Below are 26,317 nucleotides of genomic sequence, written 5' to 3'. Positions count from 1 at the left end.
CTGGCTTATGTGTTGGGGACTGAACCCAGGGCTTCCTGAGTGCCAGGCAAACACGCTACCACCTGAGCTACCTCTCCTGCTTGTTGTCTTAATGAATTTCCTTAGTGTTTTAAATGCTCATTGTAGAGGACTTTGACTTGTTTGGTTAGGTTTATTCTGAGATAATGCTTTCCTTTTAAGCTTTTATGAATGGAATCGTTTTCCTGACTCATTATCACAATCCCTGTTTGCATATAGAAAGGCTACTTCCAAGAATGACTTTTTAAATTACAAACTTAGCCTCTGTCTTCCGTAGATTTTGTTGTTGGTTTACCAAAATAGCGTCCATGGTTTCGTCAGCCTGTACTGTAACAACAAAGCAAATGATTTTTATCACAAAGGAACACTTTTCTTTTGCCACTTATGGAGTTTGTGGCTACGCTGTGATATGGTGCGCACTTTGACATTTATGGAGTTTAGGGCTGTGAGGTAATATGTGGCGCAAAAGGGAAAAATTACTGATTTTTTTTTTTGGGAATCTGCAACATATTAACTTCTTATTCCAGGTATAAACATGAGTATGTAGAACAAGCCTCATTAAAAATAGCATTTGTATAATTAGTTCCTTGTTAGTCATTGGTATTTAAGATAAAGGGGACAGAATTTATACCCTATTTCCTTTCCATTCACCTTTTTCAAGTGAGAAAGGACATGATATGAAATAAAATACCAGGTATAAGCTTTGGAAGGTGTTAGTGCAATCCATTAGAGTTAACATCTTTATCTCGAAAATCCACCAATTATTCAGGTACGTGGGAAACTGCAGGATTTAGACAAAGTACCTAATTTGCAAACCCTGCTCTTCGTGAATTTAATGTTTTAAGTTCGAGAGGCAGAATTTCCGAGCTAGTGTGGGTTACTTTATTGTAACCGTTTACATAAAAAGATGGAGCCGTGGTTAAGAATGTTTGCTGCAAAGCTATGAGGACCTGGGTTCAGATCCATGTCCACAGGGAACGTGCTGGGCAGGGCTTAGTGTGCGCCTGACACCCAGTGCTGTGGAGGCAGAGACACGAGGGCTGCTGGGGTTGCTGACTTTGCCTAGCGGAAAAGTGAGCTCCCGTTTCCGGAAGAGAAGTGCCTCAAAGGAATGAGGAAGAGAGTGATAGAGGGGCACATAGTCTTTCCCTGTTGCTCCACACAGATGAACACACAAGTGCTGCACTAAGACCACACTCACGGGCTCCTGTGCATGGGAATGCATGTGTGCCACACATCACCACACTCACGGGCTCCTGTGCATGGGAATGCACGTGTGTCACACATCACCACACTCATGGGCTCCTGTGCATGGGAATGCACGTGTGCCAGACATCACCACACTCACGGGCTCCTGTGCATGGGGATGCATGTGTGCTGCACATACACTATACTTGCTCGTATGCACAAAAGAATTTGAGAAACACTCTCTAGAAACAAAAGCAGAATTTCATCCATTTGAAATAAGGGATGATGTCAGGTATAAGAATCACTATTCAGGTTGCAGTTTTGGGTTATAAACTTGGAATTATATTCCCCCCCGAAAGACTTCTATTTAGCATAGAATTAAAATATTTAAAAAGGAAAAAATAGCTGAATGATAGAAGTGAAAAATTAGCTAATTTTCCTTCCCAGCTCTCAGTTAGTGTTTATTACAGAGGACTGACTGGCCAGGTCGTCAAAAATTAACCTGCTCCCTGCTTGCCTATATTTTTATGTTCGTATTTATTTATTCAAACTATATATATTCAAATTATATGTCTGATAATATTTTTTAAAATATTTATTTTTAGTTTTTAATTATGTGTTTGTTGTGTAAGCATGCGTACGTGCTCATGGTGCCTATGAAGGCCAGAGAAGGCATCGGATCCCCTGGAGCTACAGCTCTGAGCTGCCTGATGTGGGTGCTGGGAACCAACGCTCACCCTCGGCAGGAGCACTACATGCTCCTAACTGCCGAGCCCTCTCTCCAGCTCACCATTCTTTAAAATATACACGTATTAATGTGTGTGCGTGCGCATGTCACTGTAGTATGTGCGTAGAGGAGCTCTCCTACCACATGGGTTCTAGGGGTCAAACTCAGGTCACCAGGCTTGGCAATAGTCACCTTTATCTACTAAACCAGCTTGTCAGCTCTGGACTTATACCTTTCATATTTGATTATAATAGTAATTGAATAGTTATAGTAAGCAATAAGTAAGTTCCAATATCCAGGTGTTCGTAAGTGAAATGGAATTATGTGAGTGTGTGTACATCCACGTGCAAGAGTGTGAAGGGTATGTATCATACAGACTAATTTTGACCTTTTTCTTTTTCTCAGAACAAGGGTTTATCTTCTAATACATGTAACGAACACCTGATTGAAAATCTAGTGTCCTTTTAAAGTTGTAGACTCATTTCAGGCATAACTAACTCATGAAGTGATGTGGTCTTATACAAAACCCACACACTATATAGTGTGGACAGAATAACACTGGGAAACTGAATATTTATGGCTCCCCATTATCTATTGCCTAAAAGCATGAACTCAATGTCATTTGAAGTTGTGGTGTTGTGAAAACACATGGTTCTTGTTGGTCAGATGGTGAACTCAGTAGTTCATCAGGCACTTTCTGACTTAGTTTGACAGTGACAGGGCCCCCAACAACCCTGCCTTTGTTCTGACCCACAGTCTAGGGGCAGATGCATGTTCATTCATTACACACGTTACACAGCTGCTGCCACAGTGAAGTCCTTTTGCTAGCACCATAGATGTTAAGAATTGTGTGTAAGATCTAGCACACTCTTCTTTAAGGATTTAGAAGTGTTTTATCCATTTAAAATCATTTTTTAAGGCAGTCAGTCTCTACCCTGAGACATGTCAGGTGCATTTGACACTAGCTCAGGTCGCAGTTCTCCTGAGCAGTAGTGCTGGGGGTTTTCTAGAAAGGCACTAAGGCTACTGGACACTTTTAGGAGCAGAGGTGTTGGCCACTGCATCTTGGATCTATAAGTATCCAATACCAACACTCGTGTGATGAACTTGTACAAAGGGAAGGAGGATGGTTTTCTTCTGAGTGAGATAATATGTAGCCTAGGCTAGCCTTGAACTCTGCTCCTCCTGACTCCCCCTCCCCAGTGCTGGAGTAACCAGTATTTGCCACTACTCCTAAGTTTTAGATTTTCTATTTGTGCCTTGACATCATGCATGCCATGTCTCTCACTGCCTGTTTGTTCACTGTTTCCATCCCAGTTCATGGACTAAAGGAGATCTAAGCCAGGGAAAGAAGGAAGGGAGGTGGGGCACAGCCCTCCGGGGCACAGCCCTCCGGGGCACAGCCCTCCCGGTGCTCACTCGTGTTTTCCCGTGACAGCAACAAGGTGTTCGGATTTTCATCATGCTTTACAAGGAGGTGGAGCTAGCCCTCGGGATCAACAGTGAATACAGCAAGCGGACTTTGATGCGGCTGCACCCCAACATAAAGGTATCCTGGTCCCAGCGCTTACCGCCCCACAGCAGCCTTTCCCATAAAGATGACCCGAGTGTTCATATTGAGCGAACAGCGTCAGATCCTCAGAAATGCACACATTATTATACTTTCTTGTTCTGCTGTTCAAAATTAGTTCACAAAGGGAGGGGTATGTCAACCACACCTTGTTTCTATTGCTCCCCCTTCTCCATTTCCTTTGCCCAGACTCTTGCTCCCCCTTCCCCTTCTTTCTCAGGGTACCCCTTATTTTACTTTTATGTCACACATATTTTCATACCCTCTTCTCCCCCTCCCAGTTCCCTTCAGACTTCTCTTCCCTTCTCATAATCCCTCTCCAGTTTCTTGACCCTATTCACATGCCATAGATATGCACATATAGAAATGTTTAAATCTAGGATCTACATGTGAGAGGGAACAGTTGGTATTTGTCTTTCTAGGTCTGGGTTACTTTAGTAGTTTCCTTTTTCATCATCTTCCCGCAAATATTGTTATTTCATTTGTTACTACTAAATAGAATATAGGTATGTGTATATATACCATACAGTCTTTATCCGTCTGTTGATGGGCTCCTAGATCGGCTTCGTTTGCTTACCATTGTGAATAGAACAGAAGACACATGGATGCAGGAATCTGTGCAGTGTAACGCAGTCCTTTATATACCCAAGAGCAGCTGAGCCCTATGGCAGTTTTAATTTTAGTTTCTTCCCTTTCTTTCTTCTTCCTTTCCTCCTCCTCCTCCTCCTCCTCCTCTTCTTCCTCCTTCTCTTTCTTTCTTTCTTTCTTTCTTTCTTTCTTTCTTTCTTTCTTTCTTTTAAATACAATCTCAATTTGTAATCTGGTTGGCCAGTAACTCTCTATGTGGCTCAGTCTGGCCTCTGAGATCCTCCTGCCTGCCTGCCTGCCTCTCTGGTTCTGGAATTAAAGGCACACACCACCTCTCCAGGTATATTTCTAGAGAGACCTGCATGCTAATTTCCGTAGTGGCTGAACCAGTTTACCCCAGCAGCAGTAACTAAGCTTCGCTCTCCCCTCCCCACATTTCTCTCCAGCGTTTACTGTTGTTTGTTTTCCTGAGGGTAGCTATTCGGCCCACCAAGATGAAATCTTTAAATGGTTTTGATTTGCATTTCTTTGATGACTAAGGATGCTGAATGCTTTAAAAACATTTTTTTTTTCTGAGACTCCTCTATTCAGCTAAAATATTTCCTTATATTCTCTGTTGATGGGGTGAGTAGATCTTACATTTTTCAACTTGAGATGAAAGTTGAGCCAATAGCATGGTTCCTGCACTATTTTACTCATGAGTTCTGTCTACTCTTCACATTGTGTTAGGAAAACACCAAAAACACTTGGACATAACGTCACCACCCAGTTCTCTGATTGCTAACAGCAATAAAGAGATTCCCTTTAGGGTTTGAAAGCCTGTATAGTTTGAGATCAACAGTATCTAATGTGAAATGTTTGAAAAAGCTCCTAGAAATCTCATTAGACCTAAAATCTCAATAAATATCATTCAACTATCAAGACACAAGACTTCTGTTCTAACAGGTTTAAAATATGTAACAATTATGTATCTTTCTTGATTAAAAATCAGCCCACAGGATAAGTCAACTTACAGCTTCTCAACATTCATTCACTGGGTGTTGATTTTGTGACATCAGTAACTGAAAAGAATACAACAAATGGTTTCTCAGAAAATTGGGAATCGATCTACTTCAAGACCCAGTTATCCCACTCGTGAGCATACAACCCAAGGATGCTCCATTCTACCACAAGGACACTTGTTCAACTATGTTCATAGCAACTTTGTTCCTAGTAGCCAGAAACTGGAAACAACCTAGATGTCTCTCCACCAAAGAAAGAATTGAGACAAAAGAACAAAGCAAACCTAAAGGTAGCAGGGGAGGGACATCAAGATCAGACACGTCAGTCACAGGCAGAATGGGGAAAAATCAGTGACCAAAAGTTAGTGTTTAGAAAGATCAACCAGTTCAAGAAAGCTTTAGTCAGAAGAAGAAAGAGAAAAAGGAAAGCCTCTGGTTTCTGAAGACAAGAAGTGAAGATGGAGCCACTGTGAAAGTCCACAGTGGGAGCAGGTGACCCCCACAAAACCGGTCCAGGCTAGCCCAGGAAAAGGTATGAAATCTGGATAGGCGCAACTAGTCTGGGGATCGTGACCAACAACTGAAAACTCTCAGGGAAAAGCACGGGGTTCTTGTGATTCTAATGCTGCATTCTGATGAGCTCTGCCCGGCATTTTTTCTTTTCTTTTCTTTCCTTCTTTCCTTCTTTCCTTCTTTCCTTCTTTCCTTCTTTCCTTCTTTCCTTCTTTCCTTCCTTCCTTCCTTCCTTCCTTCCTTCCTTCCTTCCTTCCTTCCTTTCTCTCTCTCTCTCTCTCTCTCTCTCTCTCTCTCTCTCTCTCTCTCTCTCTCTCTCTCTTTCTTTTTTCAAGACATGGTTTCTCTGTAGCTTTGGAGCCTGCCCTGGCATTAGCTCTGTAGACCAGGTAGGCCGCTAACTCAGAGATCTGCCTGCCTCTGCCTCCCAAGTGCTGGGATTAAAGGCGTGTGCGTCCACCACCTGTCTGAATTCCACCCAGCATTTCAAGCCCTAACAGCAGTCCTCAAGATTGGCTAGCTCATGGCCTTGGGAAAACTGCACAGAGGAATTGGAAATGTGGCAAATTTCATGTATTCTACCACAATAAATCAAAGCATTAGCCAACATTTTTGTTACTTACTTACAAACGTAAACATAAGAGAGGTCACACGGGGTCATTAGGGGCTCATCCTGCAAGCCGTTTACCACAGCTCCATTTCCTTCACATGAGGCGCTGTCCCAGTGTCTGTGTGTTTGTAACATCAGAATGCTAGCATAATTTGTTACACGTCTTTCCACAGTGCATGGTGGTTAAGGACTTACTCATTTACTTATTAATTTATTTATACCAAGAGTAGCTACTGGAGGGGGTGGAAAGAGAACCTATAGCTCTAATGGTTTCCATTCAAGTCAAATGACCGCTTCCTCAAACCACCTCATCTGGCTGAGGACTTAAGCCATAAGAGGTCACATATAGGGGCCTACACTTGGAATCCCAGGATTCAGGAAACTGAGACAAGAGACTCTCAAGACCAGTGAGGATAGTCCTTTAAAAGAGAGAGAAAGAAAGAAAGAAAGAAAGAAAGAAAGAAAGAAAGAAAGAAGGAAGGAAGGAAAGAAGGAAGAAAGGAAAGAAGAAAGAAAGAGAGCCAGATGGAAGTCTTTCTCTGCTAATTCTGGGATTAAAATGTGAAGTTTGAGGGACTTTCTTTGGCATGTGTAGAACACATTTTGTACCTGAATTCTTTTAGAAGTGGTCTCAGGAGAGCAGACCTATTTTACTGTGATTGGAAGGGCTTTATAATTCGCATTCCCTGTGGATTTCTCCCGTCTGCAGGTGATGAGGCACCCAGACCACGTGTCCTCCAGTGTCTATCTGTGGGCTCATCACGAGAAGCTCGTCATCATCGACCAATCACTGGCGTTTGTGGGTGGGATTGACCTCGCCTATGGGCGGTGGGATGACGAGGAACACAGACTCACCGACGTGGGCAGTGTGAAGCGGGTCACCTCAGGACTGTCCATGGGCTCTCTCGCAGTAAGTACCCGTCACCTTTGAGGGACGGCATAACATCGACAGGCTTGTCTAAACCCGATAAAATACCATGATTGACCCAGTGATTCAGAGGTGGCAACCGGGAGATATGGTGGATGTGCCTACTTTCCTGTAATAGTCTATACAACCTGCCCAACCCGGAACCTGGCCTCTCAGCTTCTCTCCTACAGGAAGAGAGGGTGAGTTCTGTATAGCGTATGTCATCTCAGTCGGTTCTCTAGTGAAATACGAGCAAGAAGCCCATCCCAGGCAGCTGCTGGAGCTGGGTTTCATTCACTTATGAGGGTGTGTGCCCGGCTATGGCGGGCATTTGTTTTTAGCGTTTTCCTGCTTCTGGACACAGAAGTCAGTCGATCAGTCTGGGGTCACTTAGAGCAAACTGGAGCAGGAAGTTAACTAATAACTCCTCAAAGCACCCGCTAATCAGGAGCTGCTAAAATCCTTGCTTTGTTTCAGTTCCACACGGCCCAGGTGCAGTATGGTTAAGGATTCAAAGATTTCAGGGGCCCCTCTCATTTCCTGATGGCTATGCTGCTGGCTTTTTTGAGGATTGAGAATGAGCAATGCCCTGCCTGGATCCACTTCATTACTGTAACCAAACATCTGATGGGAAGCAGGAGGTGGGACTGTTTCAGCCTCGGCTTAAGGAGTGCAGTCCACCGTGCTGCTAACGTTGTGGAGGCAGGAGCAGGGGTCCTGCTCATCCCATTCCATGGACAGTTAGGAGGTGTGGAGATGACAAGCCATCAAACCTGAAGGCCCATCCCCAGTAATTCATCTTCCCGGGCAGGGTTCCACCTCCTGAAGCCTTCCAAAACACTGCCACCAACTGGGGACTAAGTGTTCAGTCTGCGGGGGACTTCACATTCAAACCATGGCAATGGGGAACATGCCTGACCAAGGGAGTCAGCTCATCAGAGTTGTGTAGCTTCTTGCTGAATTTTAACAGTCTAATTAGTGTGAGGTAAGGGGGGGTCAGTGAAATGAAATCTCAGGAATTTTAGATGGGTGTGGTGGCATGCACCGATAGTCCCAGAATGTGGGAGGCAGAGGTTGGTGAATCTCTAAACTTGAGGTCAGCCTGATCTACATAGAAAGTTCCAGGACAGCTAAAGCGCTCACAGGAATCCACCACCGCCCTGTGGCTGACCTGACTCTATGGAGAGTCTGTTCTGGGACCATCTGTTTATAAACCGCCTCTCAGCTCTGCTTGAGTGAGAGCCCATTGCAGAATACTGTATGCATGACCTTTTAATTTTTATTTAATAACTTTCTCAGGCAGCAACAATAGAATCTATGGAATCCTTAAACCTCAAGAGTAATCACGAAGCTCATAAAAATGAGCCCATCCTGAAGAGTGCCGACGACATAGACGGCAAGCTGAAAGGAATAGGCAAGCCCCGGAAGTTCTCCAAATTTAGTCTCTATCGACAGCTGCACCGTCGTCATCTGCACAACTCCGACAGCGTCAGCAGCATCGACAGCGCCTCCAGTGAGTCTCGTCGCGTTAGAACTTGTCTTGGCTGTGCTGTGACCCTTGACCTGTTTTTTATCAAGCTGTGGTGGCATTCCATGAATAATGCCTCTAGTTTGCCAAGCCATCCTGTGTGACACCATTGGCACTGTTTGTGTTCCGAGACAGGGTCTCATGTGACACAGGCTGGTCGCAGACTCGCTATGCAGGAGAGGCAGATCTTGGGCTCCTGTCTGCTCCATGCTGGTATCACAGGCATGCACCACCATGCCTGTTTTACAAGGTTCTGGGATTAAACCAAGGGCTCTGTGTATGGAAGCAAGCACACTACCAATTGAGCTCCATGTCGGCCTCCTTTGCGTCATTTACAAAGCATATTTATTTTCAACACAAACTAATCATAGCAGCTATTATTGATCTTTGATGGTCACATAATGACTAAAGCTTTGTAAAATATGACAAGCTGCAAAGTGAAATTAAGGCGTCAGGTATACTTCAAAAACCTTTTGTAGAAGAAAGTTTTCTTTTCATCCAGAAATATATTGTTCGTATTAGTAGAAATCAGATATTCTGTATCTTAAGAATTTACTATTCCTTATCACACTATACCTAATGACTGATTCTATAGACTTGCTTGTTTTAAAAATTATTACGCTTGCTTTTGAGTTTGGAAACTTTGATACCTATATCAAATATAAACATATACAAATACATGCACATATATGTAAATATGTTTCTTTGTAAAACAAAAAAGAACTCTCAACTTTCTCCAGGTTATTCTAGCCACTATAGAAGTCACCAGAATTTAATCCATGGTTTAAAGCCCCACTTGAAACTCTTTCGCCTTTCCTGTGAGTCTGAGCAGGGACTCACTAGGCACGGCACTGGTAAGTGACCCGCTAGTGTCAGAACCCCATGGTCGTTGGCTTTTGTCGCTTCCTCTGCTACATGAGCACAGTGAGTGTGTGTCCGCACCGGCTTTCTGCACAGTCTTCCTGCCTCTTATGTCGGGTAGAACCTGCTTTATGCAGGTGGAGCACTTACATTCTAGTGGTAGCATGCGTGCGCACACACAGCCAGCTCTGCGCAAGGCAGGACTTCCTCTTGCTGACTAGAGAAACGTTCTGAAAAGAGAGCTTGTCCAGTAGGCCTGACAGTAACTTGGGGGTGGAGAGGACAGTAACTTGGGGGTGGAGAGGACGGTAACTTGGGGGTGGAGGGGACAGTAACTTGGGGGTAGACAAGGACAGGAAGATTTTGAAGGTGAAGGAAAGGAGCCCCGTAAAGACCCTGGCATGAGAAGACCAATGCCGTAACTGTTAAGGACAAGCCTTGTTCAGCCAAGGCACAGTGACTGGTGTTAAGAGGACACATTCAAGACACAGAAACTCGGACAAAGAGGGGAAGATACAACTTCATTTGCTGAAAAAAATCATGATGAGTTTTGATAGGACTATCATGTTTTACGTGGATTGGTTAGAAAATGCTATCTGATACCTTTTATGAGAAGGATCAGATACGCGAAGAATGAATTACTTAGGGACTAAAGTATGGGGGTGGGAATGAAGGAGGTTTTGGCAATTGATCTGACCTAAGGATGAAGAGTCACTACAATAAGTCAGCAGCCGAGGGTTCAGATGGCTCCTCACTGCCCTGGGTGTCTCTGGTTTCCACAGATGAGGAAACCCGACCTACACTGTGCTGGCACAGTGTTACTGCCCAGTGTAGTCCCAGCTCAGCACAGCCTCCTGCTCAGTATCTACACGTAAAACCCAGGAGAAGTGCAGGCACTCTGTCCGTCTCGACCTTGGCTTGATCCCCAGGCTAAGATTCTGCTCTGCTAGGACAGTGGAGCCCAGCTGACTGCCAGGATGAAGCTCCAGGGGACCTGACTAGTAAGGCTGACGCTTGAAGAGTGAGAGTGGTTCCAGCATTCTTTAGGAATCTAGCTTTTCAACTGTTTTTAATCATATGTGTTGATTTCATATGTGTATATGTGTATGCTGGGCCGTGGTGACCGTGTGGAGGTCTGAGAACAACTTGTAGGAGTTGGTCGTCTGTTTCACAAGGGATTGAACTCAGGCCTCCAGATTTGAGGCCTGATAAAGATAAAGATAAAGATAAAGCACCTTTATCTCCTAAGCCATCACATGGACCCAGACATAGCAATTTTTAAAATATGTTGACTGTATGTAACGTACCAAAGCACAGCGTAAATTTAAGCAATATTGTTACACAGTTAAAAATGGAAAACATTATATTATAGTTATTTAACATAAGGCTAGTTCTTGATTGGCATATGAGTTTAGGGGTTGCTTTCATTTATGTCTGCTCCTGTGTGCGCCTCAATGTTCCGAGGTCTGGAAGCTTTTGGGTAACCGAGGGGACCAAGACAGAGTACCTGCAGCTATAGATATTAAGAAGAATTTTTAATTAAGGTGGGCCTGGAAAGTGGCTTTCTGGTATGTGTGTGTTTACTGCTTTAGAGGTGAGGTTCAAAGTGAGATGGGAGACTGAGGCTGCCGAAATGTGAAAGACTCTGCACATTGGCCATTAGTGAGTGCAGGATGGGAGCAAGTGGAGCTGAAAGGCTCTGGCACATTAGGCCAACCCCTGGTGGAGGGCGTGAGACCCACAGTGGTGGCCTAGGACGGGATGCTGCTGGGAAGTGTCCTTGTATGCATTCAGCCTCCTCCTGGTGACTTGTTTATTTTAAGAGAAAGGAAGGAAGTAAACAACTCAAATTTTAGCCTCTGGGGATGATAAGGAAGTAGGCAGTTGGGTCATCCTTAATGAGACCCAGCAGCCATTAAAGCAGAAGCTCACATAGTTCTTTAAAGATTTATTTTTAGCTCTAATTATGTGTGTGTTTCTGGTGGATGCTGGAAGCCAGACCTGAGTTGCCTGTGCTCCTAATCACTGAAACGTTTTTCCAGTCCCTTTGTATGAACATATATGCACTAAGCTCCTGTGACATACTAAACCCTGTCCTAACTACTGTGAATTAAGTTAATGTAGTAGGGATGGGGGTTACACACACAGACTGTTGCACATAGTATTTCAGGCAGTGATAATTATTCTAGTGGAGACCAACGGTGTGAAAGCAGAGGGATGAATAACTATTCTATACAACCTAAATAAAGAACAGTGCTCTTACAAGTTGAGTTTCCCCTGGAGCTCAAGAAGGAGAGGAGGAGAATAAGAAACTATCTGGGGAAGTGTCCTAAGCAGGAACAATAACAATTTCAAAGAACCCAAGGCAGGGGGATGATTGGAACGTTCTAGAAATATGGCTGTGGAGATGGGAATGTTAGAAAAGCAAGAAGGTGGGACTGGATGGACTCTAGGCAGCTCTGTAGGCTACTGTAAGAATTTCATCTCTAGGATGGATGCTCTAGTGGCACAATAGGCTAGTGCATGGTACTTATAATACCAAGAATTTCATCTCTGGGGAAGTCAATGGATAGTGTTAAACAGTACACAGATAGTCACATGGAAGGGACTCTTAGGACACCTTGCCTTGCAGAGGTCAAAATGCAGGGTGCAGGTGTAAGGGGTCCCTGCAGGTGTCCAGGCAGGAAAGTGAACGGCACAAAGAGATAAGTATGAAAACAAGGTGCAGACTGACTGTGTCAACCTGGATCTGACTCCGGGGAGTCTAAAAAGAGACAGTTTCTGCTGGAGATGAGAGCTGCTTGTTGGTTCCCTGCCACCCAGCTAGTGTAAACCCAAAATAATCACACAGAAACCGTATTAATTAAATCACTGCTTGGCCCACTAGTTTTAGCTTCTTGTTGACTAACTCTTATGTTAGTTTAACCCATTTCTATTAATCTGTGTATCGCCACGTGGCTGTGGCTTACCCGCTAAAGTTTTGGCATGTCTGACTCTGGCAGTGGCTCCACAGCTTCTCTCTGACTCTACCCTTCTTTCTCCCAGCATTCAGCCTAGCTTCCCCTGCCTACCTAAGTTCTGCCTTTCTATAGGTCCAAAGCAGTTTCTTTATTCATTAATGGTAATCACAGTACACAGAGGGGACTCCCTCATCAGGTTTCTTCCCAATGTGTTTAAACCCAGTATAATTTGAAAAAAAAAAATCCTGGTGTAATACAATTTCTGGTGCATTAAGTAGCATAAATACATTGAAACTCAACTTAGGTTACATGTCATCTCTTCCCAGAAGATGGGTTTTAAAGATAGACTAGCCTATCTGTAGTAGCTGTCAGTCACACAGTGTAGAAGTCGTTTGGGCTATTAGCCATGCCTGGTCCTGGCTTTGGGAGTTTGGGGAGCCCCTGGCTATAAGGGTCCTGGTTGAAAGAGCTAAATGTGGCCTGGCTTACAGATAATGTAGGTTACCTGGCTGTTTGTCATCCCCAATTCTCAGCTTTCTGGGTGGAAGAGCAGGGTTTTCATCTTTCCCTTTGGAAAGACAATCCTGTGTGCTTAACATTCTTGGTTTCTCTGGAGACCTGTGGGCACAAGGATCTTGGTTCTGTGTTCCCAACACAGGAGAGAGCTTGGCAGGGTTCAAACAGGAAGACTACACTAAATGTGATTCCTTTTAATGAGCTCAGTAACCATGGTAGATTCTGTAGTATGTATTTTAATTCAAAAAGCACTTAGCCACCCTCAAGGATTTTTTTTTTTTGTCTTTTCAAAATTATGTTCTAAGGAGACTTCCAGGGGGCTATTGCTTTGCCTAACACTATTTTAAATACAGAGTTTGACTGCTCTCACATTTGGGGAACATCTGCTGAGCTCTCCTTTGTAATGCCGGGCAGATTAAGTAAGCGGGTTTCCCCATTATCAGTGATCGGTTGATACTAACGGTAATAAGGTATGAACTTCTCCAGACTTCTCTGGATTGTAATGCATAAGCCTCTTCATCTTCCCTCAAGAAGCTTAGGTCAGGCAGACGAGGTAGCACATAGCTGCAGTCTCAGCCTTTGGGGGACAGAGACAGAGGACTGTGACAAACTCGAGGCCAGCCTGGTGTAGCTTACGAAGGGAGTTTAGCACCAGCTAGGGCTAGATAGGTCTTGTCTGAAAACAAAGCAAGACGCAACAAAGCAAAAAAACTAAAGAAAACCAGCTTATTGTCTGCTAGCTGATCGTGAAATACTTTGAAATGTTTTGCCAACTAGCACACTGGTCAGTACTCTTGCTACAGGTGAAACCTTAATGGGCGCAACCAAGACAAAGTCACAAATCCTCACAGACACTTGGAAATCTAGAAAGTTTGAAAATGAACATTTTCAAAACCATGTTACTCATTCAGGACCTGGATTGTGACTGCCCTTGGATATGAATATAGATGCAAAAGATAGGATATTGACATTGTAGCTCAGTGGTAGAGTGCCTGCCAGCCTAGCACATATGAGGCCCTAATGCTACAGAAAAAAAAAAAAACCTTAGAAGGTAGAGACTAAGAAAGGAGAAAGCATTGTTTCAGGATAATGTTCTTAGGGCACAGATTTGTGTTGTAAAAGGAGCGGTGGGCTGCGTTCCTGCCGCCTGGCTGCTGGCTAGCTTTACACCTGAAATAATCAAATGGAAACTGTATTCATTTAAACACTGCCTGGCCCATTATATCTAACCTCTTACTGGATAACTCTAACATATTGATTCAACCCATTTCCAATAGTCTGTATCGCCACTTGACTGTGGCTTACCGGCATGAGTCTAACCAACGTCCGTCTTGGAGAGGAGAGCCATGGCGTCTGCCTGACTCTGCTTTCTTTTTCCCAGCATTCTGTTTGGTCTACTCCGCTTATCTAAGCTGCTGTCCGATCAAAAGGCGAAGGCAGTTTTTTTATTTGACCAATGAAAGTAACACAAAGAGAGAAGGCCCTCCTACTCCAGATTTGGAAATGAACACCAGAAGTACTTGTTTTCAGTTCTCAAACTTAGGCAGTGGGACAAACCCACAGAGATATACATGCAGTCAGGGATGTAAGCAGACTCCATGTGTGTACACATGAGTGGGAACAATGAAGTCAAGGAATGTAAGCAGACTCCATGTGTGTGCACATGAGTGGGGACAGTGCAATCAGGGATGTAAACAGACTCCATTCGTGCACAGCATGAGTTGGGCAATGCAGTTGGAAAAACTTCCTTGACAGTTCAGGTTAACTTCTGATAACAAGTGAACCATGAACACACATTGGGATTTCAGGGTTGGGGAACTTGTGGTTAAGGATTAATTCATATAGACTGGGCCAATGGAGTCTATCTGGATCAATTTTGGAGGCTCCAATGAGTCAGGCTGAAAGTCTAAGTCAAAAAATGCTGGGGAGCCCTATGGCGGAGGTTGGCTAAAGGGAGAAGTTCATGAATGATATACTTGATGTAAAGGGATCTTACAAGGTTGTGACAATGTGCTCAAGACTAGAAGAGATGGAAATTTCCAGAATTATTAAGACGTCCCTATGGTTCTAGAAGTGGTGAAGGGGAGGATGTGAGGAGGATTGCTGAGCAGAGTGGTGGAGATGCCCAGGTCAGAGTCACCCTCAGAGGGATTGGTGCTATAGGATGCTGGCAGTTTTAGTGTTAGGTGTGACACAAAGAGGCGACTTGTCAAGGCCTGGAGACTCACAGCAGGAACAGGAAGATGTTCTTGCCGCAAACTTTGGCTACCGACAGACAAGGGGGCGGAAACCTGGCACGAGGCATCCACGGATAAAAGATGCAGCTGTGAGGATGTCATTCCGGAGCCGGATATGGCTGGGATATCCACGTGTGCTGGGCTGCCTCTGTGTGTTGGGAGGACTGCTGTTCCTCGGCATAGTAGAGCCTTGGCTAGAAACAAAAGTATGTTTGAATTGTGGGCACCTGAATCCAGTTATTCTCAGGGTTGTTTTCTGAGACTAGAAATTTACTTTCATTTTGCTGTCAAATGATAACCAACTATTATAATTATCTTAATATTTCAACAAGTGTATGGGTGTCCGTGTTACGGTCTCAGCTTCATTTCTCAGGCTGATGAAAAATCAACTGTATGTATGTGTATATCTGCAATCACCACACACGACTAATATTGTGTCTCAAATTTAATTCTTACATGTTTGTGTTTTTTAATTTTTTATTACTGTGTGGGGGAGGCTGCACCCCTGCCTATGTGACACGACAAGGCCTGTGGAGATTAGAGAACAATTTGGTCGAGTCAGTTCTTTCACCACGTGCATCCTGGGATTGATGCAGGGCCCCAGGCTAGGTCACGGGTCCCTTTATCTACTCAGCCACCTCTCTGTTTCTGTGTATTGTAAATTTGGGATTGACTCATGGTCGTCTATATTCTCACTGTCCCTGTCCCTCTCACAAGCCTGGCTTCCCGACAGTATCCATGCTTCTAGGAAGAGCCTACGGGCAGCACACAGCCCGCATGCGCTCTTTCCGTTCAGGGGTCTACAGCAGGACAGCCAACGGCTGGGAGAAGACAGTGAAGTCTGCTTCAAACATTAGTTGCTTTTGTTGACATTGACAATTTAAACCATTTTTTTCATACAGCATATTTAATGATCTTTCTAAAGTTAATTATTAATTTTGAGATAGATTATTAGGTGTGTGGTTACTGCATTAAATATTTGTTCTGCAAACATTTATTAATGCCTTCCTAGATACTGGGAGCTGCAGCAGGTGGTAAAGGGCTATGGTGCCTGCTCTGAGTGTATAGGCTCCTGGAGGAGGGATATCCACTCAGCGTTTTATGCAATCGCATGGCCTGGTCAAAGGGCTTGGGAAGATCTAGACAGGACAGCATCAGTGCTGGTGAGGCCCCTGCCGGCACGGGTCCGGTCTGTCTCTCTTGAGGCCAGAATGATATGGCTCATAATGGAAGCTTAAAAGATCAGGCCGCAGAGAGAGAAGAGTAATCTGTTCAGAATGAGTATCATGCAGACTGCACAAAGGCAAGGTGGATCATCCTGTCACAATACAGTGAAGAAGGAGGCATGCTGACGCCTGGGGCTCAGCGAAGGGAAATGGGGAAGGAAATAACAGACAGCTGCCTGGGAAGCAGCTCCCACACACACTGATCCCTTAGCACTTGAACCACCTGTCGATGCTCTGGAGAGGTTTTTAAACAACTTTACAGTTTACAATGACAGCTCAGGTGCTATGGCAGCGATAGTGTATGGTGGCCAGTAGACCTCTCATTGGCTACTTCAAGTGGTTCTATTATAATTTCTTTAGCAAGCATTCTTGCGCCCCATGCCTGCCTGCCTAATGCCCCCTTTGTGCAAGTACTGCATTTGTGATTTCAGTCTGCTTCTCCCCTGCTTTGTTTCCTTTATGACTGACACACCCCTGAAATGTTGGTGCTGTTTAACTCGGTATCTGTTCTTAGGTAGAGTGATCCGTTCGTCTCTTTGTGGGAGGCTGTACAGCTGCTGCTTTAGTGCCTCAGTTGTAAGCATTTGTCTTTGTGTTTTATGGATGATGTTTGTTAAAGATGGAAAGATCTCAGTCGTCATCTAGGCTAAATCATATTCTTTACACGGAAGGCTTTATGACCCCAAATGTAGGAGCTTGGTGCCATGTAGCTATATAATCCTGGGGCTGGAACATGGACTGTCTAAATATGAGACTCATGTTTTTTGAGATGAGAAAGGCATGAAGTATCCACCATATTGGTAAAGGAAGAGGTGGCCTAGCTCCTGCTGCCTCTGTGTAGTGGACCCCCTACTCACCTGGCTATAGTGTTCTCTTGGAACCCCACCTGGGGAATTCTTTCTTTATAATATATTCTGTGATCTATTCTCCCTGACCTAGTAGGCTTTGAGAATAAGCTACTCAATTATTAAGAACGTTAACTTCCAAGTTAGCAGATAACTCTTGTTTGGGCCTTCATTGCTACCTAAAGGGAATCTTGTGAGGGTTGGAATCCTACCTCAACCCACAGTCCTGATTCAATGGACTTAGGCTGTCCTAGTGACAGGACCCAGGAAGAAAAGTGAGGGTGAAAGGAGTGTTAGGGTCAGGAGGTCCCTCTGCAGGACCTGCCCAACTCTGTCTCTGAGCCAATGTTGCAATGTTCACAGATACTGGCTCCATCCGAAGCGTGCAGACAGGCGTGGGAGAGCTACATGGGGAGACCAGGTTTTGGCACGGGAAGGATTACTGCAACTTTGTCTTCAAGGACTGGGTTCAGCTGGACAAGCCTTTTGCTGGTGAGTACTGGGGAGGAGGGCGGCTGAGGTTCCATTCTGTTTTACACTTTGGGGCATCTCAGCAAGTATGTATGTGCATGATCTAAGTCCCTTCTGTTTGTTTATTGAAATTTTGCATTTACATTTATTAATTATATGTGATGATTAATTTCATTATGGCATTTTCATACATACACACATACATACATTATTTTGGTTCTATCCACCCCCTCCATTGCCCTCCCCCCTCCCATTCCCATTGGTCCCCTTTTCTTCCCAATTAGAAACGCTTCTACTTTTGATGGTTCAGTGAGTTTAATTGGGTTTGCTTACAAGAGCGTGGGTAAGGAATTACTTATAGAAGCATAGGTGACTTTTACAAGTGGCTAACCACTGTAGGAAATGTCATTCCCTCCCCTGGCCATTATTAACTACCTCCAGATCCCCAGTGAGAAGGAAGAGCCTCAAGGCTGTGTTGAATTCTGGAGGTCTGATTTGGTCATACCCGTGTGAGTGTTTTCCCTGTAGCTGTGAGAAGAAAACTTCCCAATTTTCCACAGCTGTGTTTCAGGGCAAAAAACGAACTGTCGCCCTCGTTTGGTTCTTTTGTATTTATTCTCTCTGTCTTCCTTCACTGAGGGATGGGTCTTAGATAATGACCGTGCTTCTATGCTTGAGAGGTGCCCAGCATGGTGCTTGTGTATACAGATAGCCTACTGTTATTCCCACAGATCAAACGGGAAACCCCATCACACCTTGCCTTGTCTGCAGATTAGTACTGAGCATATATTAGATTCAGTGGAGTGGGTGGATGGTTCAAGTTTCTGAAGATCTGTTTCCTTTGACCATGACTGTGTTGTATCCTAGTTGAGGTCAGTATTTCTGTTCTCTGGCACCGAACTTAGTGATGGGTCCTTGCCTGGTGCTCCGGGCAGATTTCATTGACAGGTACTCCACCCCCCGGATGCCTTGGCACGATATTGGTTCTGTGGTCCACGGGAAGGCAGCTCGTGATGTGGCTCGTCACTTTATCCAGCGCTGGAACTTCACCAAGGTACCAATGTTGTGACTTGGCCACGTTTGTGCCTGGCCAAGGTGAAGATCAGAGGGTTGGCAGGAAAGGGCTGCTGTGGCCACATCTGTGACACCATCTATTGTTAGGGTTATCATTGTCATAGTGCTGGGCTTCAGAGCACTACAAGAAAGCAGACTGTGTTTTGGAGTGCTATGACAGACAGCTCTGAATGTAGAGGGATAGATGCGGCAGTCACGGCCTGTGAACTTAAAACAGAAGTGTTAAGTATTTGCAGAGACAGATCAGCATGTGATGGAGGAGGGTTAACTGTCTATGTGTTACTTTTATTGGTTAATAAAGAAACTGCCTTGGCTTTTGATAGGACAGCAGCTTAGATAGGTGGAGTAGACAGAACAAAATGTTAGGAGGAAGAAGGCAATGAGGCAGTCGCCATGACTCTCCTCTCCGAGACAGCTACAGGTTAGAATCCTCCTGGTAAGCCACCACCTCATGGTGCTACACAGATTATTAGAAATGGGTTAGATCAATATGTAAGAGTTAGCTAATAAGAGGCTACAGATAATGGGCCAAGCAGTGTTTAAAAGAATACAGTTTCCATGTAATTATTTCAAATGTAAAGCTAGCTAGGAGGCGGGCGGCAGGAAGCGGCCCACCACTCCTTCTACAAGCATGCATGTGGACGACTATTATAGGGTCTGTGGGGCGTGTTAAATAGGGGCTCAGCTGTAAAGTACCTTCTGATCCTGGCCTGTCCTGGCCACGTGCTGGCATAGGACCATGGAACTGGCTTTGAACAGGGAATGCCAATGAGTTGGAGCCATTTCTTTTCTCTAGATAGAACTCACTCACAAGCTACCATTTCTATAAGAGTAAGACCCTAACCTGCAGAAATTTGGCCAAGCCAATGGTGCTGTTAAGGGCCTGCTGCATCTACTTAAAATAATGAGGCTGTTTATCCTGATAACTGGAAAAGGGGCCCAGCTGAGTACTTCCGTGAATAACAGGGTATCAGTTTACTAATCGTTCATATAAAAGCTGCAAATTTTTTATTTTAAATTCAAGTTTGGAGGGGATGAATGAGTAAGCAAAGCAGTATCACTTTATTTTTCTTTTTTTTTTTTTTTGGTTTTTCAAGGCAAGAGTTTCTCTGTGTAGCCCTGACCGTCGTGGAACTAGCGCTGTAGATTGGGCTGGCCTTGAACTAACAGTGATTCTCCTGCCTCTGCCTCCCAAGTGTTGGGACTAAAGGCATGTACCACCACTGACCTGCACAATATTATTTTTAATCTACTGTACTGCCAAAAATAAAAATATTGCTGATATTTACAGTTTATTTTTTCTATACCCCCGTGCCCTGCTCCTAATAGGATAAACTCTCAATAATATTTTTAGCTATAAAATCCCTTCCCAGAAAAAAGTATTTTCACATCACTTCTAATGGTTCAAACACTGCTAGAATTAGTTAAAATGCCAATTAATAGTACTAAAAGCTTTGTTTTTGAGACAGACTTTCTATGTAGCCCATCCTGGCCCAGACCTCACAGTGTTGCTCCTGCCTTAGCCTCCAGAGTTCTATTGGGTGTCAGATGAGCTCCCGAATTCCTGAGTAATATGAACCAAACCTGATTCTTCCTCCTGTTTTACTGTGAAGTTGTTTAAAATGAAATCGTGCCTAATTGCTGTCGTCAGACATTTTCAGCCCAGCGAAACATTAGCCCACAGAATAAGAATTCCAGCTTTGCAATTACATGTTGCTGTAACTTTATATTAAAAGAATGTGTGCTTGCTGCACGAGGAAAAGAGAACTGTGAACACAGAAAACAAAGGCAGCTTCCAGCTTTGAACGTAGAAATAGTCGCTTATAATTTTTTTGGTTCCCAGGAACCTGCATTTCTTTTTCCACTTCAAAGCAAAGAATAATGGATTTCTTTTCTCATTTGAATTTTTTTGAATTTGACTTTCCTGTTTCAGATTATGAAGCCAAAATACCGCTCCCTTTCTTACCCTTTCCTGCTTCCCAAGTCTCAAACTACTGCGCATGAGCTGAGGTACCAGGTGCCTGGGACAGTCCCCGCCAAAGTGCAGGTAAGCAAAGGCTGCTGGGTAATATCGAGGTGATGGGAATAATTGTCCGCCACCTTCGCTTCAGATTTTCCAATAAGCATTTTTCTGACGCGCGGCTAGGTGGATCTTTGAAAATTGAGTGTTGTATTTACTCTAAATGATTCAGTTTGCCATCTTTCTAAAGCCCATGTGTTGTGTCTAATAAATGCATGTCCTCAGGAAGGCTACAGTGCAGGCACAGCTATTCCCATGATTCCTTGAGAGCTGCCCCTTGCCACTCTTATGCTGTATACCTGGGGCCAGTGCTGCTCCAGTACCAGGGACAAGGCTGAAACTTGAAGTCTGGGAAGGGCATTCTCATTTAGTCAAATTTTAGTGCTTAATTAACCAAATACCATTTAGAGGCCCTTTTAAAACAACAGGAAGTTGTTTAGTAGAGTTATAAAAATTTACAGCTTCCATTCCAACCACATCAAATTACAAACAAGAAAACTCCTGACCTGGGACTGGAGCTTCTCCAGAGCCACCCACTACTGCTGGGTTCCAGCTCTGGCAGTGGCACTCAGCTGACTCCTTTATCACTGGCTTTCATCTGTCTTGAAGTTACACAAGGACAGGATGAGGATGGACCACTTTTGGCGTTGCCTTCGTACCATCGAAAGCATTGTTTGAGCAGAAGCCCAGTCCCCTGCCTGCTGTTCATGACCCTGGTGTGAACTGACCTAATTCAGACAGGGACCCTGGTGGACACGCTTTCACAAATGAAGTTTCTAAGTCTGTTACTCCGCACTATATGCAAGCGTAGGCGTGTGCCTACCGAAAGTAAAAATATATTACAACAGACAAAATAATAGAATATAAAGAACAAGTCAGGGCTGAGGAGATAGCTCAGGTGGTAAAGCGCTTGCCACGCAAGCAGGAGGCTCAGAATGTGAGCCCCAGAACCCATGTAAAGAAGCGAGGCATGGGGATGTGTGCTCATAATCTTAGCAGTGGGGAGGTGGATCCTGGGCCTCACTGGTCAGCCAACCTAGTGGGCCCCAGGCCAGTGAGAGATACTGTCCTCTCAAAATAAGGTGGAGAGCTCACAAGCAATGCCCAGGCTTGTCTTGTGGCCGCCTGTCAATAACACATATCTGCACGTGTCCCTCCCCCCCTCCCCCGCACAAGGGCAAGTCACCTAAACACTCACCTCACATGCAAACACACAAAGAGAAAATTGGACACACAGCTTGAGAAAAATACCTGCAGTAGATGTGAAGTCATCCCACTATGAAAAGATACGCAAACATTCCATTTGGAAGCACAGAGAGCATTTGCGTATAAGTTGGTTGGTATTTTATGAATCTATTTGATTCTATGTGGATGAGAAGAGCTTACTTATTCTGCAAGATGAGACAAGGATGCTGGTACTAAGAAAAAAGAGGATTTAAGATTTGAACTTGCATTAAAATTGGTGTGGGGGTCATCTAGCTTCTGTTAAGTGTCGGTCAAAACTGTATTGTTGATTGGCTGTAGAGATGGCGTGGGGTGGAAGCCTCACTGCCAAGCCTGGTGATTTGAGTTTGGTATACTGCCCTCACGTGGCAGAAGGAGACTCCTGCAGATGGTCCTCTGACTTTCACACCCTTGTGTGCCCCCCCCCCCACACACAAATAACTAAATATATATGATAATTTAAATATATATATATGATATTTTAGTTTACTGCTTATATCAAGACTCATTCACTGACTCAACCAGCATGTTTAAGTACTGCTTTCTCTTCCCAGCGAACTATGCTTCCAGAGGCAGCAAAAACTGGTTTTTATCCCCTTCTCTCAGGATCCAAAATGATGGCTTACAGCGTAAACATATGGTGCTTAAACATATGCTTATATAAACATATGGTGAAACTGAAAAATTCTTTTGGCCACTCCCCTGGATGCCCTAAGAGCTTGCCAACAAGGAGGGCCGGAGCTGCTTCTTGTGCCTAAGACAGCCTGCTGTAAACCACTGCCCTTGGAGAGAGCAGTCCAGCCTGTGTGAGGCCTGAAGGTGACCGTCAGTGACCTTCAACTTGTCCATTTCCTGGGTGACCTTCAACTTGCCCACCGACCAGGAAGATTAACCAATGACAGTATTTCCCAAACTGGCTTTCGCCTGGTGAATGGGCTTCTGAGGCGGTCTACTGTGGACTGGCTGAGACTTTGTTATGCTAATGTGCAGGAAGCACTGAAGGACTTTTATGTCACGTGGCCATTTTCAAAGTTTATCAGACAGATGATTTCTTATTTTATTTCTTCTCATCTGCTTCTGTGTGAATACTTTGAAGCTCGAGGCACCCACATATGAGGAGCTTTCCAGGGAAGGCCAGGTCAATGAGGGTCGCTAACAGTACCGAGGTCACTATGGGTAAGCTAGGGATGCCAGAAAGGGACAGGATACAGAGGGAAACGTGGACACTGAAAACTAGGGGCTCATCAAGAAAGAGACAGAGTGCAGAGGTTAGCTAACTGTCCTTGCTGGCATCTCCAGAGAGGAATGTGTGTGTCATGCTGAATGGGCCAGCGTGAGTTGAGGTCATCACGGACGGATGCACCCACAGCTCCACAGCAAGGCTGTTCTGTGTGACACAAGATGTGTCTGAGAGTGGTCATGATAAAGAGGTGAAAAAGTCTGAGGGGCCACTTCTAGGGACACAGGACAAAGGTCAGCTAATCACAGTCAATCAATGCATTAGAAAGCCATCAAGTCAGGAAAGGGCAGTCAGATGCAGAGGCCATGGAGCCTGAGGCCTGAGCGGATCGTCCCTGCCATCCTGGGCCTCTTGCTCACTGCAATCCGATCTTAGCTCCCTGCAGGCCCCAGAGAGACTCTTCCATTTAACATATTTAATAAACAAAGGATCGCTATACTGTATTAATTACCCTTTATTGACTCCAATCTGATGTAGCTCAGAGCCCACATAAAACTCGAATGCCTACGTACCTTGGCTTTTAAAGGAGTTATAATCATGTTGATGCCTAAATAGAAGCCGCTGTTAGAATTTGTGAATAGATGATTAAACCCATTTGGTGGGTCTCGGAGAAAAACAATATGAAAATAAATTGCAATATGGCTGTTAGACAAACTGCATCATGGTAGGTGTAGCTGGTCTTCTGTACAGCTGTCAGACAGTGGCTGCAGCATGGCAGGTGCAGTTGGCCTTCTGGTGCAGCTGTCAGACAGTGGCTGCAGCATGGCGGGTGCAGTTGGCCTTCTGGTGCAGCTGTCAGTGGCTACTGAAATCACAAGGACACCAAAGTAGGAAATACATTATTCATGAGCTCTCTAATTCTGAGATAATAGTTTCTTTTGTCCTTCTGATCCTCAAAACCTAATATATATTTCAATTATTTATTTTTTATTTCATGTGCATTGGTGTTTTGCCTGCATGTATGTCTTTGTGAAGGTGTCAGATCTTGGAGTTACAGACAGCTGTTAGCTGCCATGTGGGTCTGGGAATTGAACCTGAATCCCCTAGAAGAGCAGTCAGTGCTCTCAACTACTGAGCCATCTCTACAGCCCCCAAAACCTAATATTTTTATAGTTAACTTTTCATTGTCTCAGTCCCTAAACCTGGGGTTACTTACTGGCTACCTGAAGTTAAGGCCGTGAGAGGAAAAAATGAGTTGTTTCCTTTTAGGAGCCCACATTAGTGTCTGGGCCTTACCTTAGGGTCAGGACAACTCACTGCTCAGTCCTTTCTCAACCTTTGACCCTCGAGTTAGAGCTCCAACCCTGCTGGTCAATGCTTAGTGTGCCTGAAGCCTTGTGTTCAGTCATCAGAATCCCATAAAATTCAGAGTATCAGCACAAGCTGTAATCCCAGAGGCAGGAGAATAAGAAACACACGGTTATGTTTGGCCACATAGCAAGCTTAGGGCTAACCTCGGATATATAAGACCCTGTCTCTAAAAAGATAAATATTTAATTTTGCAAATTTTATGCCATTTTTCTTATAGGGTCCTGCCCTGATTTAGAATGTATAAGACATAGAGAAATCTGGGATTCTACTGGTTTTTAGCCAAATAGCTGTGGTTCTGAAAACTGGCTGCGGCAGGAAGATAGGAAAGTCTAGGATAGAAGACACCCAGAGTGTCTCACCTTACATCTTTTCTCCTTCAGTCCTGACGTGTGTTACATCACCTTCCATCTCTTGTTCACTGCTCTACACAGCCATCCCTCTCTAGATTGTTTTTCCCAGAACCATGGCTGTTCAGGGTTTACAGGCTGAAAGCAGGGATCTAAGCCAGTCTTGATTTTTTTTTTTGTTGTTTCCTTGTCTCCATGAAACGCTGGGGATTGAACTCAGGTCCTTGGACATAAGAGGCAAGACTTCTACCACTTTTCATTCCCATAGAATCAGAAGGGACAAGGAGGTGGATGCTTGGTTCCCTTATTCACTATTTCCTTTTCAAGAATTCATTGTCATGTTTTCCAAATTGTCTGTCTCTCATCTGCCATATGACACTAGCCAAACGGGCTGTTTTACCATTGTTATGATTAAATAAAATGCTACAGGGCCCTGAGTGGTGGCAGTGGGCAGCAGGCATGAGACCATGGTGGGCCATGAAGGCAGCCGATCCCAGGCAGGGAGCTACTTGGTGGGTGAGAGACAGAGACCTATTAGGCACTCCACGCAGAGAAAGTGGGTATTTATTTAATGGATTATGGAGGGGAAAGGGAAAGGAGGGAAGGGGAAAAGGTAGAAGAGGAAAGAGAGAGAGAGAGAGAGAGAGAGAGAGAGAGAGAGAGAGAGAGGAAGATATTAAGAAAGAGAAGGGGGGGAGAAGTGAGGAGAAGGGAGAAAGGCAGAAGCTGCCTCTGGGAGAGAGACAGAAAGGAAGGAGCTCAGGCTGGAAGCAGAAGGAAGATTTGTTTGCCTCAATGGACAGGGAAGGGAGTGAGTGGGGCTTACCTCTGAACCGGACAGGACAGACCATTACAACCATACCTTGGAAAATTTAGTAAAGTTTACCTTTATGTTTATTGTATTGTTAAGAGACAAGGTCTCTGTAAAAGGAAGTTTTTTTATCCCTATCGCCTGTTCCCAAATACCTGGTGGCCACTTCCCAAATTACCACACAGAGACTTATATTAATTCTAAATACTCAGCCAATAGCTCAGGCTTATGACTGACTAGCTCTTTCATTTTAGGTTGACCCATATTCCTTATTTACACTCTGCCACATGCTGGTACCTTTATTAGTATGGCATATTTATCTGCTGCTCTCTCTGCGTCTGACTGGCGACTCCTGACTCTGCCCTTTTCTAAGCGTTTATAATTCAGATAAGCCTCTATGTGTTTATTTGGGACCAGGCAGCCATGACAGGAAGCATCTGTCTTCAGGACTTATGTAATCTGGACTGGCTTTGAACTTACTGTATAGTTGAAGATAACTTTGAATTTCTGGTTCTTCTGCCTGC

The 26,317-nt window shown here is 44.4% G+C and overlaps 1 protein-coding gene across 4 annotated transcripts in view; it reads left to right on the top strand.

Moving 5' to 3' along the window:
- Pld1 (phospholipase D1) overlaps window positions 1-26,317 on the top strand; it is a 206,165-nt gene that overhangs the window by 120,494 nt on the left and 59,354 nt on the right. For 3 of the 4 annotated variants that reach the window (XM_087899626.1, XM_087899627.1, XM_048452638.3), the window contains 7 exons: window positions 3,372-3,482; window positions 6,925-7,125; window positions 8,422-8,635; window positions 9,391-9,504; window positions 17,659-17,787; window positions 18,702-18,820; window positions 20,774-20,887. In XM_087899626.1, the coding sequence (XP_087755752.1) occupies window positions 3,372-3,482; window positions 6,925-7,125; window positions 8,422-8,635; window positions 9,391-9,504; window positions 17,659-17,787; window positions 18,702-18,820; window positions 20,774-20,887 (1,002 nt within the window). The remainder of the gene's footprint in view (window positions 1-3,371; window positions 3,483-6,924; window positions 7,126-8,421; window positions 8,636-9,390; window positions 9,505-17,658; window positions 17,788-18,701; window positions 18,821-20,773; window positions 20,888-26,317) is intronic. The other variant, XM_048452641.3, reaches the window with a different exon arrangement.

This window comes from Myodes glareolus, chromosome 20, assembly GCF_982192425.1.
Source record: "Myodes glareolus chromosome 20, mMyoGla1.1, whole genome shotgun sequence".
NCBI classification, from domain to species: domain Eukaryota; kingdom Metazoa; phylum Chordata; class Mammalia; order Rodentia; family Cricetidae; genus Myodes; species Myodes glareolus.
This window is presented reverse-complemented; position numbering and strand designations above follow the sequence as displayed.